At 37.7% G+C, this 22,061-nt stretch overlaps 1 protein-coding gene across 1 annotated transcript in view; it reads left to right on the top strand.

Moving 5' to 3' along the window:
• The first annotated feature begins 233 nt into the window (after nt 1–233).
• The window catches only part of LOC111802094 (exopolygalacturonase-like), a 24,832-nt gene continuing 3,004 nt past the window's right edge, over nt 234–22,061 (top strand). Inside the window, exons 1-2 of the mRNA XM_023686341.1 lie at nt 234–462; nt 685–1,164. Of these exons, the coding sequence (XP_023542109.1) occupies nt 234–462; nt 685–1,164 (709 nt within the window). The remainder of the gene's footprint in view (nt 463–684; nt 1,165–22,061) is intronic.

Raw genomic sequence — 22,061 nt, 5'->3', positions numbered from 1 at the left:
ATAAATAAGAGAACTCTCACCACCATTTAGGTGTGGTGGATTAATCAAACATTCACATGGTATCAGAGCCCTTTCGGTTTAACAACCCTGATCCTTTCTTCTCTATGGCTTCCGAATCTTCTTATCATCTTCTTCCTTTCAATACTCTAATCCATATGATCACCATCAAACTTTCTTCCTCCAATTATCTTCTCTGGAAAAGCCAACTTCTCCCTCTCCTTGAGAGTCAAGACATGCTGGGCTATGTCGATGGAACTATGGTTCCACCACCTCGCTTTGAACCAGAAACCTCTTCAACACTCAACCCCAAATATTTGGCATGGAGAGCAGCCGATCAACGACTTCTCTGTCTCCTGCTCTCCTCTCTCACTGAGGAAGCCATGGCTGTTGTCGTTGGTCTCTCTACTGCACGTGATGTTTGGCTTGCGTTGGAAACTACGTTCAGCCATCAGTCGAAAGCTCGTGAACTGAGACTCAAGGATGACTTGCAGTTGATGAAACGTGGCACCAAACCTGTTGCTGAGTATGCCCGTGCCTTCAAAAAAATTTGTGACCAACTTCATGCCATCGGCAGACCGGTCGAGGACATTGATAAAGTGCACTGGTTCCTTCGTGGACTCGGCACCGAATTTTCAGCTTTTTCTACTGCTCAGATGGCTCTCACCTCTATCCCCTGTTTTGCAGATTTAGTCTCTAAAGCTGAAAGTTTTGAGTTGTTTCAGCTCTCCCTTGAGTCCTCTAACTCCACTCCTACAGCATTCACAGTCACTAATCGTGGTCGCACCCATGGAAGCCACCCTGCTTCCTTTACCAACCAGCGAGGTCGTTCTTATTCTCACAAAAACAACTCTTTTAATCGAGGACGAACCCACTCAAGTCAAGGTCGTCGACCACCTCACTGCCAAATATGCCGCAAAGAGGGCCATTATGCTGACCGCTGCAACCAACGGTATGTTCGACCTGATTCTTCTCATGCTCACCTTGCTGAAGCCTTTAACACGTCATGTTCTATTGCTGGACCCGATGCTGCTGATTGGTTTCTGGACACTGGAGCTTCGGCCCATATGACTGCCGACCCATCTATTTTGGATCAGTCTAAAAATTACACGGGTAAGGACTCTGTGATTGTAGGAAACGGTGCATCCCTACCCATTACCCACACCGGTACTCTTTCTCCTGTTCCAAATATTCACTTGTTAGATGTCTTGGTTGTCCCTCACCTCACTAAAAATCTTCTTTCCATAAGTAAATTAACGTCTGATTTTCCTCTCTCCGTTACATTTACTAATAATCTTATTACTATCCAGAATCGTCAAACAGGAAGGGTGGTGGCAACCGGTAAAAGAGATGGAGGGCTATATGTGCTGGAGCGCGGCAACTCTGCTTTTATTTCAGCCCTTAGAAACAAATCTTTACGTGCTTCATATGATTTATGGCATGCTCGTCTAGGTCATGTGAATCATTCTGTTATTTCTTTTTTAAATAGAAAAGGTCATCTTTCTCTTACGTCTTTATTGCCTTCTCCATCATTATGTAATACTTGTCAGCTTGCGAAAAGTCATCGATTGCCTTATTCCCGCAATGAACGTAGGTCGTCTCATGTGTTAGATCTTATTCATTGTGATCTTTGGGGTCCTTCTCCCGTCAAATCAAATTCGGGTTTCCTTTATTATGTTATTTTTATTGATGATTATTCTCGATTCACTTGGTTTTACCCTTTAAAATTTAAATCTGATTTTTTTGATATTTTTCTTCAATTTCAAAAATTTGTGGAAAATCAATATTCTTCTCGTATCAAGGTATTTCAAAGCGATGGTGGTACCGAATTTACTAGTACTTGTTTCAAAACTCATTTACGTAATTCTGGCATCCACCATCAACTCTCTTGTCCATATACACCTGCTCAAAATGGTCGTGCTGAGAGAAAACATCGTCATGTGACTGAGACTGGCTTGGCCCTTCTCTTTCACTCTCATCTTTCTCCTCGTTTTTGGGTTGACGCCTTCAGCACTGCAGCTTACATTATCAACCGGTTGCCTACTCCACTTCTTGGAGGTAAGTCACCCTTTGAACTCCTTTATGACTACACTCCACATTATGACAATTTTCATCCCTTTGGTTGTCGTGTTTATCCTTATTTGCATGATTATATGCCTAACAAGCTTTCTCCCCGCAACATTCCTTGTATTTTTTTGGGTTATAGTTCTGCTCATAAAGGGTTTCGCTGTCTTGATCCCGCCACCACTAAGTTATATATCACCGGCCATGCTCAATTTGATGAAACTCACTTTCCTGCTATCCCTAGCTCCCAGGCTCAACCTCTTTCCTCTATTCCTATTTCAAATTTCTTGGAACCACATCTTCATCATATTGATTCATTCCCCCTACCACTTCATCACCGCACATTCCTCGATCTAGTTCATCTCCGTGTGATATTTGTTCTGACCTTGTAGATGAGTTTGTGCAGGTTGATACTTCTCTTGCAGGTTCCACTTTGCCACCCTCGACTTCTAATTCGACCTCTATTGAACCTCCTGCTGATTTCTCTTCTTTGGGCACTCATCCTATGATCACACGAGCCAAAGCTGGTATATTCAAGACTCGTCATCCAGCAAATCTTGGTATTTTGGGCTCATCTGAACTTCTTTCTGCTCTTCTTGCATCCACTGAGCCAAAAGGATTCAAATCGGCAGTTAAGAATCCTGCTTGGGTGGCTGCCATGTTTGAAGAAATTCGAGCGTTACAACAAAATGATACTTAAACTTTGGTTCCTCGCCCTGCCAACACCAACATCATGGGCTCTAAATGGGTGTTTCGTATTAAATATTTGCCTGATGGATCCGTCGAGCGTTTCAAGGCTCGTCTTGTTGCTAAAGATTATACTCAGGTTCCTGGTCTTGACTACACTGACACTTTCAGTCCGGTTGTCAAAGCTACCACTGTCCATGTTGTGCTTTCTATTGCAGTCACAAATAAATGGCCTCTTCGACAACTTGATGTCAAGAATGCTTTTCTCAATGCAACTGTTATTGAACATGTTCATATGGAACAACCTCCTGGGTATATTGATCCTCGATTTCCCACTCATGTTTGTCTATTAAAGAAAGCTCTCTATGGCTTAAAGCAAGCTCCTCGTGCTTGGTTTCAGCGTTTTAGCTCATTTCTTCTCACACTTGGGTTTTCTTGCAGTCGCGCTAACACGTCCCTTTTTGTCTTTCATCAGCAATCTAACCTTATCTATTTGCTTCTTTATGTTGATGACATTATTGTTACCGGCAACAACTCATCTCTTATTGACAGCTTTACTCGCAAGCTTCATTCTGAGTTTGCTACCAAAGATTTGGGTTCTCTCAGTTACTTTCTTGGTCTTGAAGCTTCACCCACTCCTGATGGTCTCTTTATTAGTCAGTTAAAATATGCTCGAGATATTCTTACTCGTGCTCAGTTGCTCGATAGCAAACCAGTTCACACTCCCATGGTTGTTTCTCAACACCTAACTGCTGATGGTTCTCCTTTCTCGGATCCTACTCTCTACAGATCTCTTGTTGGCGCCCTTCAGTACTTGACTATTACGGGTCCAGATATTGTCTATGCAGTCAATTCTTGCATGCCCCTACTGCAGATCACTTTCTTGCTGTCAAACGTATTCTTCGCTATGTCAAAGGAACACTCCACTTTGGTCTTACCTTTCGTCCATCCACTGTTCCTAGTACGCTAGTCGATTATTCGGATGCTGACTGGGCTGGTTGTCCCAATACTCGTCGTTCTACATCTGGCTATTCTATTTACCTTGGTAACAATCTCGTTTCTTGGAGTGCCAAAAAGCAACCTACTGTCTCACACTCCAGCTGTGAATCTGAGTATCCTGCTCTTGCCACAACTGCTGCTAAATTTCTTTGGGTTACGCATCTTTTGCATGACCTCAAGGTCCCTATTTCACAGCAGCCCTTACTCTTATGTGACAACAAAAGTGCTATTTTTTTTAGCTCTAATCTCGTTTCTCACAAGCGGGCCAAACATGTTGAACTAGATTATCATTTCCTTCGAGAACTTGTTATCGCTGGCAAACTTTGCACACAATATGTACCCTCTCATCTCCAAGTTGCTGACATCTTCACAAAGAGTATTTCTCGACCTCTCTTTGAATTTTTCAGATCCAAGCTTCACGTTCGTTCAAATCCGACGCTCAGCTTGCGGGGGGATGTTAAGGATAGTTGACCGTTCATTATAAGGCAAATATCTAGATATTTGCCTTACATTATGGGTTACCATATTTGCCCTTTTATTAAAGGCAAATATATTGTATTAATTTATTATTCTTTCCTTTTCTCGCTATTGCCATATTATTTGTAATTTACCATATTTCTGTATTCTGTAAATGATTATAAATAAGAGAACTCTCACCACCATTTAGGTGTGGTGGATTAATCAAACATTCACATGGGTATTTTGGTCATTTGCATCATTTATTGGTTTAGCCAATTATCTTTATCCAATGACGGCCAAATTTAATATATGCCCTCAACATGTCATATTATCTTCAGCCTTAAAATTTCATGGACAACCGTGTTCATTTAGTGAATTATTTTTTATGTTACATGTTTATGAAGAAAAACGTTCGTTCAGGACCTTAACTTATGGTTCTTGGTATTTTTCTTTCATATTCCCTTAATCCATGTTTAACTTAAGGTTCATACTAGAAATCAAACGGTTCCTATAAGTATTTCTTAAGAAAAGTTCTAGATGATTTTATACCTCATCATTCGTGTTCGGGACCTCCGTTTTCGAGCTTTCGATACTTGAATGACTCCAAATGTTCTTTGACAAACTCTTTAGAGTTTATAGTTTCTAGAACCATAAATTTTCTTTTCAAAGAATGAGTCAGTAGGAATGTTAAAATTTAGAAAAAAAAACTAACGAAGTACTTGAGTTTAGGCTTGCGTGGCGGCCTCAATTGAGTCGCTCACGCCATTCTTAACTTCCTTTCAAAGAAAGAAGATATGTGTGAACCGTTGTGCTCCTATTTAAAAACAAATCATCTTAGCTCTTAGAATTTCTCCCCTCAATTTCATGAAACTTAAAGATAGAATTTCAAGGTAGATCTAGGGACTAACTTCTTACCATCAAGTGCAATGAAGCTCAAGGTATAGCTTGTCCAATTTGGATAAAAATAGGGTTACGCGTATTGAGTAAACCAAGTGGATTTTCTAATTTGTTGAAACAATTGAGGTACTTTTAGGCCATGATTTCTTCACAAAAGTTCATCCTTATACTTCCCTCGAGCTTAAAAATTCATTTTGAGGGGACAAATCTATGTTTGTGGACTTAATTTTGGATTTCTTCCCTCGGTCTGCAACTCAACCCATAACACGAAAATGAGATTTCTTGAACAGCTAGATCCTTACATCGTTAGGCCATGACTCCTTCATGAACACTGTCTATCTTAGTCCCCAAAAGTTTATGGAATCATCAATTTTGGATGAGAAGGGTTATAGGAAAAAAATTGAAACTTACCCCAATTCTTACCCGAAAATGAATTTCTTAAATTGGGCACTCTCTGGGACATATTGGTCTTTGAGCTCTTCTATGAAAATGTTCCTTGGAGGTTCAAAAATCCAATCGGATGGATGAGAAGTGACAATTCGCATGTAGCCATAATTATAAATTCAAGCTTCCTCGAGCACCTCTAATGGCGGATTTAATTGGGTACATAGGTTAGGTGCATTTTTTGTACTCGATTCTTTTACCATACTTGCTGGTAATCTTATTTAGAACGTGTAGAAACAAGTTTGAATGAAAATTCTGGACTAAAGTTTTCAGATTTAGAAGAAATCCAAGAAAGGGATAAGACAACCCTAATCATCAACCCAACCATCCAAGCTTTTGTTGAAGCAAGAACCCTTTAATCAAAGAAATTAACACCTTCTCATACAAAATTTGGATCAACCGAGAGCTGATTAGAATTAGATTACCTTCAAGATCAAAGATATTTGGAACCTTGTTCTAAATTGAGTCACTCCACCATTGATCAAGACTTAATTGAATGGCTTAGATGCAATCTACCACAAGAATTGCATGAAACTTAGAATTAGATTACCTCTAAGATAAAAAAATATTTTGAACGTTGTTCTAAATTGAGTCACTCAGAATTGATCAAGACTTGATTGAATGGCTCATATGCAATCTACCACAAGAATTGCATGAAACTTAGAAATGACAAAATGATGCTCAAATTTCCAAGGGTGAAAGTCTCAATTTTAGAGCTAAATTTCATTCATCAATTCTGTCTTTTACATAATAATTTGTAGGTATTTATAGTCTCTCCACAAAAGAAACTATCAACTATTCAAACACCCATTAAATTTTCTATTAAAATAAAGATAATGTGTAAAAAATGATTGGAATAACTCATGTAACGACCCTAAATTTTTACTTATCCTAAAGTTGCGATAACTCCATTAGCCTTACAGGGGAATCCTACCTTTATATGAAAAATGTAGTTGCACAAGACTTGTGCCATGGTCTCAGAGTTCTGATGCCTTCGTCCGGCCTTTATATGAAAAATGTAGTAGCACAAGGGGTTTCAGAGTTGCGATGCCTCCATCCTACCTATATATATAAAAAATGTTACAGCATAAGGGGTCTCAGAGTTGTGATGCCTTTATCCTGCCTTTATATGAAACCTTTATATGAAAAATATAGTAGCACAAGGCTTGTGCCACGGTCTTAGAGTTGCAATGGCTCCGTCCCCCTTACAAGGGCGCCTTAAAAAACGTTTCTCTTTTCTTGTCTTATGCAAGGCATACCTAATGGTGACAAAGCATCGACGTTGGGACCATGAAACGTGTCAAGCCTACATCGTAGGCTATTCTATACATCATAAGGTAGTCCACAAAATCTAAAACCTAGAGCTCTGATACCAATTGTAACCATCTTAAATTATAACTTTTAAGAGAAAACATCATCTATAATATAAATCTCGAAAACATTTAAAACGTCCTCTTCTCTGGAAAACACAGTCATAGTCTTAGGTGTTTAAATACGAAATACTTAAATTTAGAAAAAATAAAAAGAAATACAAAATAATTTAAAACGATGAAATACAAAAAAAAACCTATTCTAACCTAAGACTAGGAATTTAAATATGAGTCTACCCTTTCACGTGCCACCGTCTCTATTCTTGACTCGCTATATAAGGGGCCATGCAAATGCAAACACTGTTAGAAGAATTTGATTATCTCAAAAATAATTAAATAAAGATCGTTTCTTTTGGATAGTTAGAGTATTTTTCGGTATTTAGTTCAACTATTTTGCTAGATTTGTTGTTAGTTTCTATTTGTGGTTATTGGTAAAGCTATGAAAGCTCGGTTCAATATTCAATAATATCATCACTTAAACTCTTATTGTTTATGTTTCTGTTAAAACATAACAATTGGTATCAAACCCACCACTAGGCTTTGTAGAGTAGCAATTTTTTAGTGATCAAATAGAGAGTATGAGTGAAGACAAAACTTTAACGAAGATCCCCCACTTCGATGATCAATGTGATCATTTGAGTGAGCTGATGAAAAATTTACTCAGAGCAAAGGGTCTATGGAGTGTCGTAAAGAAGTGTTTCTTAGAACCAGAGGAAGGAACAATGCTGACTGAGGCACAAAAGGGCCACCTTGATGATGCTAGACTCAAAGATCACCAAGTAAAGCATCACCTTTTTCAGGCAATTGATTGTACTGTCTTTGAACAAATTTTGGATCATTACACAGCCAAGATTGTTTCGGACTCAATAAAGCAAAAATTTGGTGGAAACCAAAAAGTGAAGAAATCTATTTTTAATGCATTAAGGAGAGAATTTGAGATCCTAGAGATGAAGAAGGATGAAAGTATCAAAAATTATTTTGGAAGAGTGATGATAATCTCCAAAAAGATGAGAAGAATTGGAAAAGATATGCCTAACAAGAAAATTATAGAAAAAATTATGCATACTATTACTGAAAAATTTACTTATGATGTAGTATCCGTTGAAGAATCCAAAGATACTGATAACATATCCATTGATGAATTAAAAAGTTTCCTAGTGGTGCATGAACAAAATTTCGAAGATCCAGCATTAATGGAGAGGAGAAACTTCTAAAAGTCAAAGGTCGAATGGAAATAAATATCAGTGGAAGAGGAACTTACAGGGGCAAGAGGACGCGGAAGCGGAAGATCAACTTTCAACAAAGAAACTGTTGAATGTTATAGGTGTCATGACTTCGGTCATTTTCAATATAAATGTCCAAAGAAGAATAAGGAATTGAATTATGCAGGTCTAGAAGAAGAGAGTGAAATGTCATTAATGGCTCATATGGAAAGACAAGAAACAAAAAGGAGTGATGCTTGGTTCTTAAATTCTGGTTGCTCACACCATATGTGTGCAAGTGAAGGTATGTTTTCAAGCTTAACAAGATCTTTTCCCAAAATGTCAAGCTTGTAAATAAAAAAAAGTATGAAAGTTACCGGAAATGGTGTAGTAAAATTAACTTTGCATGGGGTTTGTTACACTATTAGTAATGTGTATTGGGTACCTGAACTCAAAATTATTTCTAGAGTGTTGGACAACTACATGAAAAAGGAGTAGTAGTGTTGTTCAAAGATGGTGTATGTAGTATTTATCATCCACAAAAAGAAAAAATAGCAGAGTCAATTATGAGCGCAAATTGGCTGTTTATTTTGCGTACTGAACCATCTACCACAACAAATGAAGGAAGATATCTCCAAGTTTCAAATATGGATTAGTCAACACTTTGGCACCATCGTTATGCTCATCTTGGCTATAAAGGCTTTTGCACCTTGAAACACAAAAAGATGGTGAAAAGCCTGCCGCAAATTGTAGCTCCAAACACCACTGTGAGGCATGTATGAAAGGCAAACAACATTGGACTCCATTTCTAAAAATGGGTAAATGGAGAGCAACGGAAAAATTGGGTCTTGTTCATGCAGATTTATGTGGTCCAATTTCACCAACATCAAGTGACCATAAAAAGTACTTGTGCTTTATAGATGATTTTTCAAGGAAGGCATGGAGTTGTTTTCTTGTAGAAAAATCAGAAACATTTTATCATTTCAAATGTTTCAAAACAATGGTGGAAAAAGAAAGTGTTATGTCTATGAATTTTTTAAGGACAAATAGAGGAGGAGAATTCAACGATTTTTGCCAACAACATGGAGTGAAGAGACAATTGACCACAGCCTACACCCCACAACAAAATGGAGTGGTCGAACGCAAAAATTGCACGGTTATGAATTTGGTAAGAGCTATGTTTACAANCGGTTATGAATTTGGTAAGAGCTATGTTTACAAAGAAGAAAGTGCCTAAAAATTTCTTGCCTGAAGCAGTCAGATAGACGATTTACATTTTGAATCGATCACCCACCCTTGCAATAAAAGACATGACACCAAAGAGGCTTGGAGCGGAGTGAAACCATTAGTAGATTATTTCAGAGTTTTTGGATGTGTGGACATGTTCATATTCCAGATGCCAAGAGAAGCAAACTTGAAAATAAAGTGTAACATGTTTTATCTGGAGTCAGCAGCGAATCCAAAGGCTATAAAATGATTGATCCAACTACAAATAAAATTATAGTAAGTCGTAATGTAGCTTTCGAAGAAGATCGTGAATGGGATTGAAATTTTTTTTTAAGGTGAAACAAAATTGGAGTGGGAAAATATTGAAATGTATAAGAACATAGTCGAAGAAGGAGAAATCACGGAGGAAACGACTGAACTGGTTGCTGAAACAATTGAACCACTTACTTGGTTAGCCTTAGTTGGAGTTCTCCCTAATTATGTTAAATGTATGCTCGTGTTCCTCACTGCTCCAAAAGTCGTCAGGGTTTGTTTCCTATCACACTGTTCGTCACTTTCTATTAGTATTTCACAATTAAATTAAAATTCAATTAATAATGTGAAATATGACTTTAAAACAACCTCAGTTACCTTAATCGAGGTCGAAAATAGGTCCGAGAGAGTCGAAACGGTAGAAATCAGGAAAAATTAGAAAATCGAGCCGAATAGCCGCGGTTGTGCCATCCAATTCGCTCACGTTGAAGGGCTGCTTGCACTGCAGCTTGACATGTGCCGACATCTGAGCAAGACATGACAAAGCAGACATCTCGGGTCAAGGCACGGGTCTAAGTTCTTGTTTGGATTGCGATTCTTGTTGTTTCGCGGGTCATCGGCTGCAGGTGTGCCGCTGGGCTTCGGTTCGTAGGCTAGGCCGTAGATGAGTTTTAGGTTGATTATTGGGTTTTGGGTCGAGCTGGGATTGATCCTCAGGTTTATAGGTTTGTTTCGGGTTGTAGAGTGGGCACAGGTTGTATGCGGGTCGCAGGCTTGACCAGCCTCTTGCTGCTGGGCCAACGAATTTTGGGTCACAGGCTTACCTGCTGGGCATCGAGTTTGGATCAAGTCCGACCTAGATCCGACGAATCTTTTCTTCTTCACCCGACTCCTTGCACGATCTTCTCTCTCCTCTCTGCGACGTTTCTAACCTCTTTTCTCTTCTTTTTTCTCTCCCTCTCTCTCTTCTCTTCCATGAATTTTCGTTTCTTCTAGGCACCTGTAATGACGGATCTTTGATATTTTTGAAACTCAATTTTGATCTCCTTTTTCATGATGTCGACGACAAAAATACAGCATGGAACGTGTCCTAGACAGTTGACCTTCTCTTCACGACGTGTTTCAAGCGTTTTGATGTCGGATCTAATGGTTTAAGGTTGTGGGTTTCATTTTTGGAACTCGTCGGCATTTTCGATAATTCCCTCTCTCTCTCTCTCTCATTTTTTCACTCTCTTCTTCATTGCAAGTGGTTTGAGTGTCTTGGAGTGGTTGCTAACGTTCATGTGGCGATGGTTGAAGGTCGAGGGAGAGTTGTGAGGGGTTGGGGGAGCACGACATTCGCGCGGGTCACGAAATTTCCAGCGATTGAATATGTTTTTAAAGTTCCGATTTAGATTGACGTGATAACCAATTGCACCACGCCACCAGGTGATTTACATGTTTTGTTCTATATTTATATATAATATTATAAAACTCCGAGTAGGAGTAAAAAGAAAGATAAAATTATTATTTTAGAATTGATTGAATAGTCTTTACATCTTTGAATGATTTCATTATTTTCAATAGTACATCAATCTCTTTAATCTTTATATGAAACCTTTATATGAAAAATGTAGTAGCACAAGACCTGTGCCACGGTCTTAGAGTTGCAATGCCTCCGACCCCCTTACAGGAGTGCCTTAAAAAACGTTTCTCTTTTCTTATCTTATGTAAGGCATATCTGACAGTGACAAAGCATCGACGTTGGGACCATGGAATGTGTCAAGCCTACATCGTAGGCTATTCTATACATCGTAAGGTGGTCTACAAAATCTAAAACCTAGAGCTCTCATACCAATTGTATTGACCCTAAATTATAACTCTTAAAAGAAAACTTCATTTATAATATAAATCTCGAAAACATTTAAAACGTCCTTTTCTCTGGAAAATACAATCATGGTCTTACATGTTTAAATACGAAATACTTAAATTTAGAAAAAATAAAAACAAATAAAGAATAATTTAAAACCATGAAATGCAAAAATAACCTATTTTAACTGAAGACTATGAACTTAAATATGAGTCTACCTTATTCACGTGTCACAGTCTCTGTTCTTGACCAACTATAAGTGGTCATGCAAATGCAAACACGAATAATTTGATTATGTCAAAAATAGTTAAATAAACAGTTATAGTATTTTTCGGTATTTAGTTTAATATCTTGCAAGATTTGTGGTTAGTTTCTATTTCTGATTATTTGTAAAGCTATAAAACTAAAGTTCAATATTCAATAATATCATAAAACTCCAATTGTTTATGTTTCTGTCACAACCTAACAATTGGTATCAGAGCCACCACGAGGCTTTGTAGAGTAGCAATTTTTTAGTGACCAAATAGAGAGAGTATGAGTGAAGACAAAACTTTAACGAAGATCCCTCACTTCGATCGTCACTATGATCATTGGAGTTAGCTGATGGAAAATTTTCTCAAAGCAAAGAGCAAAAGGTCTATGGAGTGTGGCAAAAATTGGTTTCTCAGAACCAGATGAAGGAACAATCCTGACTGAGGCACAAAAGGGCCACATTGATGATGCTAGACTCAAAGATCACCAATTAAAGCATTATCTCTTCCAGCCAATTGATCGTACTGTCTTTGAACAAATTTTGGGTCATCGCACAGCCAAGATTGTTTGGGACTCAATGAACCAAAAATTTGGTGCAAACCAAAAAGTGAAGAAATTTCTTTCTAATGATAATTTCCAACAAGATGAGAAGCAGTGGATAAGATATGCCTGACAAGAAAACTGTAGAAAAAATTATGCATACCCTGACTAAAAAATTTACTTTGTTGTAGTATCCATTGAGGAATCTAAAGATATTGATAACATGTCCATTGATGAATTAAAAAGTTCGTTGGTGGTGCATGAACAAATTTTTTGAAGATCCAGCATTAATGGAGAGGAGCAAGTTCTAAAAGTTGAAGGTCAAACGGAAATAAGTAATAGAGGAAAAGGAACTTACATGGATAGAGGACGCGGAAGAGGAAGATCAACTTTCAACAAAGCAACTGTTGAATGTTATAGGTGTCATGACTTAGGTCATTTTCAATATGAATATCCAAGGAAGAATAAGGAATTGAATTATAATACAAAGCTAGAAGAAGAGGATGAAATGTTGTTAATGGCTCATATGGAAAGACATGAAACAAAAAGGAGTGATGCTTGGTTCTTAGATTTTAGTTGCTCACACCGTGTGTGCAAGTGAAGGTATGTATTCAAGCTTAGACAAGACATTTTCCCAACTTGTCAAGCATGGAAATAATACAAATATGAAAGTTACGGGAAAGGGTGCAGTAAAATTAACTTTTCATGGGGTTCGTTACACTATTAGTAATGTGTATTGGGTACCTGAACTCAAAAATAATCTCTTGAGCCTTAAACAACTACATGAAAAGGAGTAGTAATGCTATTCAAAGAGGGTGTAGGTAGCATTTATCATCCACAAAAAGGAAAAATAGCATAGACAATTATGAGCGCAAATCGGCTGTTTATTTTGCGTACTGAACCATCTACCACAACAAATGAAGGAAGATGCCTCCAAGTTTCAAATACGGATCACTCAACACTTTGGCACCATCATTATGGTCATTTCGGCTACAAAGGCTTGTGCACCTTGAAACACAAAAACATGGTGAAAGGCATGCCACAAATTGTAGCTCCAAATACCACCTATGAGACATGTGTGAAAGGCAAGCAACATTGGACTCCATTTCCAAAAATGGGTAAATGGAGAGCAACTGAAAAATTGGGTCTTGTTCATGCAGATTTATGTGGTCCAATTTCACCAGCTTCGAGTGGCCCGGAAAAGTACTTGTTGTGCTTTATAAATGGTTTTTCAAGCAAGGCATGGAGTTATTTTTTTTTTGTAGAGAAATTAGAAACATTTTGTCATTTCAAATTTTTAAAACAACGGTGGAAAAGGAAATTGGAATGCCTATAAAATTTTTAAGGACAAAGAGAGGAGGACAATGCTCACATGTTTCAAAAAAATGATGGAAAAGGAAATTGGAGTGCCTATAAAATGTCTAAAGACAAATAGAGGAGGAGAATTCAACTCTGCAGAATTCAACGATTTTTGCAAACAACATGGAGCGAAAAGACAATTGACCACAGCCTTATACCCCACAACAAAATGGAGTGGCCGAACGCAAAAATCGTTACTGTTATGAACTTGGTAGGAACTATGCTGACAGAGAAGAAAGTGCCTAAAATTTCTTGCCTGAAGCAGTCAAGTGGACGATTCACATTTTGATTTGATCACCCACTATGGAAGTAAAAGACATGACACGAGAAGAGGCTTGGAGCGGAGTGAAACCATTAGTAGATTATCTAAGAGTTTTTGGATGTGTCGGACATGTTCATATTCCAGATGCCAAGAGAAGTAAACTAGAAAATAAGTGTAACATGTGTTTTATTTTGAATCAGCAACGAATCCAACGAATCCAAAGGCTATAGAATGTTTGATCCAACTACAAATAAAATTATAGTAAGTCGTAATGCAGCTTTCGAAGAAGATCGTGAATGGGGTTGAAATTTTTTTAAGGTGAAACAAAATTGGACGGGGGGAAATATTGAAATTGATAAGAAGATCTACATTTATGGTTACGAGATTATAACTCTTGTGAAGGCTTATCTGAAGTGAAGAGGATGAAGAAAATATGACTTTGTTGATGTATCACGGAGGAAACGACTGAACTGGTTGCTGAAACAATTGAACCACTTACTTGGTTAGCCTTAGTTGGAGTTCTCCCTAATTATGTTAAATGTATGCTCGTGTTCCTCACTGCTCCAAAAGTCGTCAGGGTTTGTTTCCTATCACACTGTTCGTCACTTTCTATTAGTATTTCACAATTAAATTAAAATTCAATTAATAATGTGAAATATGACTTTAAAACAACCTCAGTTACCTTAATCGAGGTCGAAAATAGGTCCGAGAGAGTCGAAACGGTAGAAATCAGGAAAAATTAGAAAATCGAGCCGAATAGCCGCGGTTGTGCCATCCAATTCGCTCACGTTGAAGGGCTGCTTGCACTGCAGCTTGACATGTGCCGACATCTGAGCAAGACATGACAAAGCAGACATCTCGGGTCAAGGCACGGGTCTAAGTTCTTGTTTGGATTGCGATTCTTGTTGTTTCGCGGGTCATCGGCTGCAGGTGTGCCGCTGGGCTTCGGTTCGTAGGCTAGGCCGTAGATGAGTTTTAGGTTGATTATTGGGTTTTGGGTCGAGCTGGGATTGATCCTCAGGTTTATAGGTTTGTTTCGGGTTGTAGAGTGGGCACAGGTTGTATGCGGGTCGCAGGCTTGACCAGCCTCTTGCTGCTGGGCCAACGAATTTTGGGTCACAGGCTTACCTGCTGGGCATCGAGTTTGGATCAAGTCCGACCTAGATCCGACGGATCTTTTCTTCTTCACCCGACTCCTTGCACGATCTTCTCTCTCCTCTCTGCGACGTTTCTAACCTCTTTTCTCTTCTTTTTTCTCTCCCTCTCTCTCTTCTCTTCCATGAATTTTCGTTTCTTCTAGGCACCTGTAATGACGGATCTTTGATATTTTTGAAACTCAATTTTGATCTCCTTTTTCATGATGTCGACGACAAAAATACAGCATGGAACGTGTCCTAGACAGTTGACCTTCTCTTCACGACGTGTTTCAAGCGTTTTGATGTCGGATCTAATGGTTTAAGGTTGTGGGTTTCATTTTTGGAACTCGTCGGCATTTTCGATAATTCCCTCTCTCTCTCTCTCTCATTTTTTCACTCTCTTCTTCATTGCAAGTGGTTTGAGTGTCTTGGAGTGGTTGCTAACGTTCATGTGGCGATGGTTGAAGGTCGAGGGAGAGTTGTGAGGGGTTGGGGGAGCACGACATTCGCGCGGGTCACGAAATTTCCAGCGATTGAATATGTTTTTAAAGTTCCGATTTAGATTGACGTGATAACCAATTGCACCACGCCACCAGGTGATTTACATGTTTTGTTCTATATTTATATATAATATTATAAAACTCCGAGTAGGAGTAAAAAGAAAGATAAAATTAGAAATTCAAGTCCCTATTTTTATTTTATTTTTTATTTTAGAATTGATTGAATAGTCTTTACATCTTTGAATGATTTCATTATTTTCAATAGTACATCAATCTCTTTAATCTTTATATGAAACCTTTATATGAAAAATGTAGTAGCACAAGACCTGTGCCACGGTCTTAGAGTTGCAATGCCTCCGACCCCCTTACAGGAGTGCCTTAAAAAACGTTTCTCTTTTCTTATCTTATGTAAGGCATATCTGACAGTGACAAAGCATCGACGTTGGGACCATGGAATGTGTCAAGCCTACATCGTAGGCTATTCTATACATCGTAAGGTGGTCTACAAAATCTAAAACCTAGAGCTCTCATACCAATTGTATTGACCCTAAATTATAACTCTTAAAAGAAAACTTCATTTATAATATAAATCTCGAAAACATTTAAAACGTCCTTTTCTCTGGAAAATACAATCATGGTCTTACATGTTTAAATACGAAATACTTAAATTTAGAAAAAATAAAAACAAATAAAGAATAATTTAAAACCATGAAATGCAAAAATAACCTATTTTAACTGAAGACTATGAACTTAAATATGAGTCTACCTTATTCACGTGTCACAGTCTCTGTTCTTGACCAACTATAAGTGGTCATGCAAATGCAAACACGAATAATTTGATTATGTCAAAAATAGTTAAATAAACAGTTATAGTATTTTTCGGTATTTAGTTTAATATCTTGCAAGATTTGTGGTTAGTTTCTATTTCTGATTATTTGTAAAGCTATAAAACTAAAGTTCAATATTCAATAATATCATAAAACTCCAATTGTTTATGTTTCTGTCACAACCTAACAATTGGTATCAGAGCCACCACGAGGCTTTGTAGAGTAGCAATTTTTTAGTGACCAAATAGAGAGAGTATGAGTGAAGACAAAACTTTAACGAAGATCCCTCACTTCGATCGTCACTATGATCATTGGAGTTAGCTGATGGAAAATTTTCTCAAAGCAAAGAGCAAAAGGTCTATGGAGTGTGGCAAAAATTGGTTTCTCAGAACCAGATGAAGGAACAATCCTGACTGAGGCACAAAAGGGCCACATTGATGATGCTAGACTCAAAGATCACCAATTAAAGCATTATCTCTTCCAGACAATTGATCGTACTGTCTTTGAACAAATTTTGGGTCATCGCACAGCCAAGATTGTTTGGGACTCAATGAACCAAAAATTTGGTGCAAACCAAAAAGTGAAGAAATTTCTTTCTAATGATAATTTCCAACAAGATGAGAAGCAGTGGATAAGATATGCCTGACAAGAAAACTGTAGAAAAAATTATGCATACCCTGACTAAAAAATTTACTTTGTTGTAGTATCCATTGAGGAATCTAAAGATATTGATAACATGTCCATTGATGAATTAAAAAGTTCGTTGGTGGTGCATGAACAAATTTTTTGAAGATCCAGCATTAATGGAGAGGAGCAAGTTCTAAAAGTTGAAGGTCAAACGGAAATAAGTAATAGAGGAAAAGGAACTTACATGGATAGAGGACGCGGAAGAGGAAGATCAACTTTCAACAAAGCAACTGTTGAATGTTATAGGTGTCATGACTTAGGTCATTTTCAATATGAATATCCAAGGAAGAATAAGGAATTGAATTATAATACAAAGCTAGAAGAAGAGGATGAAATGTTGTTAATGGCTCATATGGAAAGACATGAAACAAAAAGGAGTGATGCTTGGTTCTTAGATTTTAGTTGCTCACACCGTGTGTGCAAGTGAAGGTATGTATTCAAGCTTAGACAAGACATTTTCCCAACTTGTCAAGCATGGAAATAATACAAATATGAAAGTTACGGGAAAGGGTGCAGTAAAATTAACTTTTCATGGGGTTCGTTACACTATTAGTAATGTGTATTGGGTACCTGAACTCAAAAATAATCTCTTGAGCCTTAAACAACTACATGAAAAGGAGTAGTAATGCTATTCAAAGAGGGTGTAGGTAGCATTTATCATCCACAAAAAGGAAAAATAGCATAGACAATTATGAGCGCAAATCGGCTGTTTATTTTGCGTACTGAACCATCTACCACAACAAATGAAGGAAGATGCCTCCAAGTTTCAAATACGGATCACTCAACACTTTGGCACCATCATTATGGTCATTTCGGCTACAAAGGCTTGTGCACCTTGAAACACAAAAACATGGTGAAAGGCATGCCACAAATTGTAGCTCCAAATACCACCTATGAGACATGTGTGAAAGGCAAGCAACATTGGACTCCATTTCCAAAAATGGGTAAATGGAGAGCAACTGAAAAATTGGGTCTTGTTCATGCAGATTTATGTGGTCCAATTTCACCAGCTTCGAGTGGCCCGGAAAAGTACTTGTTGTGCTTTATAAATGGTTTTTCAAGCAAGGCATGGAGTTATTTTTTTTTTGTAGAGAAATTAGAAACATTTTGTCATTTCAAATTTTTAAAACAACGGTGGAAAAGGAAATTGGAATGCCTATAAAATTTTTAAGGACAAAGAGAGGAGGACAATGCTCACATGTTTCAAAAAAATGATGGAAAAGGAAATTGGAGTGCCTATAAAATGTCTAAAGACAAATAGAGGAGGAGAATTCAACTCTGCAGAATTCAACGATTTTTGCAAACAACATGGAGCGAAAAGACAATTGACCACAGCCTTATACCCCACAACAAAATGGAGTGGCCGAACGCAAAAATCGTTACTGTTATGAACTTGGTAGGAACTATGCTGACAGAGAAGAAAGTGCCTAAAATTTCTTGCCTGAAGCAGTCAAGTGGACGATTCACATTTTGATTTGATCACCCACTATGGAAGTAAAAGACATGACACGAGAAGAGGCTTGGAGCGGAGTGAAACCATTAGTAGATTATCTAAGAGTTTTTGGATGTGTCGGACATGTTCATATTCCAGATGCCAAGAGAAGTAAACTAGAAAATAAGTGTAACATGTGTTTTATTTTGAATCAGCAACGAATCCAACGAATCCAAAGGCTATAGAATGTTTGATCCAACTACAAATAAAATTATAGTAAGTCGTAATGCAGCTTTCGAAGAAGATCGTGAATGGGGTTGAAATTTTTTTAAGGTGAAACAAAATTGGACGGGGGGAAATATTGAAATTGATAAGAAGATCTACATTTATGGTTACGAGATTATAACTCTTGTGAAGGCTTATCTGAAGTGAAGAGGATGAAGAAAATATGACTTTGTTGATGATTTCAGATCCCGTGAATTTTGAGGAAGCTGTCAAAAGCCCAAAATGGAGATTGGCTATGGATGAAGAAATCAAATCCATTTAAAAAAATCAAACATGGAACTTGGTGGTTCTATCGGCTGGAGCAAAGAAAATAGGAGTAAAATGGATTTATAAGACCAAGCTAAATGAGTCTGGAAAAGTTGATAAATACAAAGCAAGATTCGTTGTAAAAGGTTACACACAAGAGCATGGAATTGATTATATGGAAGTGTACACACCTATTTTCTTTTGGAGCCCAAAAAGATTGGAAACTCTATTAGTATGTGGAAGTTAAAAGAAGATATTTGTGTTGAACAACTAAAAGGCTATGAAAACGAGGGAAGTGAGGAGATGGTGTCCAAACTCCAAAAAGCTCTTTATGGATTAAAACAAGCACCTAAAACCTAGTTTAGTCCAATAGAATTCTACTTCATCAAGGAAGGATTCAAAAGCAGTTCCAGTGACTCTTCATCAACAGGAAGGGAGGTAAAATTCTTATTGTAAGCATTTATGTTGATGAACTTTTATTTACTGGAGACGATGAGGAGACGATGAAGAATTATTGGAGGAGTTTTAAATGTTCCATGAAATTTTTTTTGATATGAATGACTTAAGTCAGATGATATTTTTTTCTTAGAATAGAGGTAAGATTAGATGGTATTTTTATATGTCAAAAATAAGTATGGTGTGGAAGTTTTAAATCAATTTAGTGTAGAGAATTACAATTTTGTTTGTAATACAATTGTTCCCGGAAAAAAAATTGGCAAAGATGAAAATGGTGCAAAAGTGGATGTAACTTTGTATAAACAAATAGTGGGAAGTCTAATGTATCTTACCGCTACTCGTCCTAATCTCATGTTTGTTGTAAGTTTGATTAGTCGTTTTATGACATGTCCAACACAACAAAATTTTGCAGCAACTAAAAGGGGTTTAAGGTACTTGAAAGGTATGGTAGATTGTGGTGTATTTTAAAAAAAGGAAGGAGTTAGTGATTTAATTGGATTGGCTGATAGTGACTATGGCAGAGACATGGAAGATAGCAAGAGTACTTTAGGCTATGTGTTTATGATGAGGGGAGGAGCAGTAGCTTGGTCTTCTTATAAGCTGCCTATAGTCACCTTATCAACCACACAAGCTGAGTTTGTTGCATCTAGTGCCTGTGCATGTCAAGCTGTTTGGATGAGGAGGATACTCAAAGAGAGTAGTCACTCTCAAATAGAAGAAAAAAAGCTAACGTGTGGTAATACTTCAACTATTGAGCTATCCAAAAATTCAGTTTTACATAAATGTTCCAAACACATAAGAGTAAGATTTCACTTTCTTAAAGATCTTAAAAGAAGTACGGTTGATTTATTATTTATGCTACCTGAAATCATCTTGCTGATTTCTCGACAAAGTCTCTCGTGTGCAGAGTTTTTCTAACTTCAACTAATTCTTGACAAAGAAGAATAAGTTCAAGGGAGGATTGTTAGAAGAATTTGGTTATGTCAACAAAAAAAAATAGTTTTTTTTATAGGCAGGGTATTTTTAGGTATTTAGTTGTGAAGTTCAGTATTGAATAATAAGATCATTTCAAACCCCAATTGTTTATGTTTGTGACTTAGTTATTCTTGTGTCAAAACCTAACAAACACATGCAATCATGCTCTTCGAACCTATCTCTGTTCTCTAGGGGTGGCCTCAAGTCTCAAACTGATATGGATGTATAGCACTTCCCTACACATGACCCATATGTGAAAGTGTGAATCTCCAGGGGTCTCGCACACGCCTGGACTCTCTCTAATTAAGCTAATCTATAGCGACGTCCGGTGTCATGCTATCCATGAATACCCTTATTATCATACCGTGCGCGTCCACATGCATCATCTCTAAGGAAGTATCCCTATGCTTATGAACAAACAACATGCATGATGCCTCTAGTTTCCATCTTATAATCTCTAATGACACAACCCTCTAGTCTCATCTCTTTGTTACACTAAGTAACACATGCTCATTGAATATTTATATCAATATCATTTTCATGCTCTCAAGGTTGTGTCCTATGTCGGTCTATCGACATGATGCAATATGAGACTCATCATCATATATCATGCTTAATATGAAAAATATCATCATATTAAGACAAACGTCATGCAATCATCATAATCATCATATTGCCATAAACTGCATCAAGCATATCAAGTACGTCATTCATCGAAATATATATATTACGCACATTATCAAGCATCATAACCCATACATCACCATATACTCATGCTTCATATACTCAGACATCATCATATACTAGTATACGACATCCTACAATACAACTCATACATCATAAATTGTAACACATACAATTTCTAGCTTAAATTATAGTAAGACCACTTACTTGGTTAGTCTTAGTTGGAGTTCTCCCTAATTATGCTAAACGTAAGCTCCCGTTCCTCGCTGCTCCAAAGGTCGCCCGGGTTTGTTTCCTATCACATTGTTCGTCACTTTCTATTAGTATTTCATAATTAAATTAAAAATTCAATTAATAATGTGAAATACGGCACTAAAACGACCTCAATTACCTTAATCGAGGTCGAAAAAAGGTCCGAGAGAGTTGAAATGGTGGAAATCAGCAAAAATTGGAAAATCGAGCGGAATAGCCATTGGTGCGCCGTCCAATCCAGTCAAGCCGAAGGGCTGCTTGCGCTGCAATTTGACATGTGCCAACATCTGAGCCGGACATGACAACGCTGACATCTCAAGTCGAGGCGTGGGTCGAAGTTCTTGTTTGCGTCGCGATTCTTGTTGGCTTACGGGTCGTTGACTACAGGTACGCGGCTTGGCTTAGGTCGCGGGCTGGGCCACAGATGAGTTTGGGCTACTAGGTTTATTATTGGGTTTTGGGTCAAGCTGGGATTGGGCCTTGGGTTTATAGGTTTGTTTCTGGTTGTAGAGCAGGCGCAGGTCGTACGCAGGTTGAAGGCTTGACCAGCCTCTGGCGGCTGGGCCAAAGAATTTTGGGAAGTGTACAGATGCATATACCATGCCATATCATATCGTTCATATTAGAGACATTATACACATATGTCATATCCTAAAGTTTCATATCATATCGTTCATATTAGAGACATTATACACATATGTCATATCCTAAAGTTTCATAT

The sequence above is a fragment of the Cucurbita pepo genome, chromosome LG09 (assembly GCF_002806865.2).
Source record: "Cucurbita pepo subsp. pepo cultivar mu-cu-16 chromosome LG09, ASM280686v2, whole genome shotgun sequence".
Classification (NCBI taxonomy): domain Eukaryota; kingdom Viridiplantae; phylum Streptophyta; class Magnoliopsida; order Cucurbitales; family Cucurbitaceae; genus Cucurbita; species Cucurbita pepo.
Note: the sequence above shows the minus strand (reverse complement) of the source record. Positions and strands in the feature narration are given on the sequence as shown.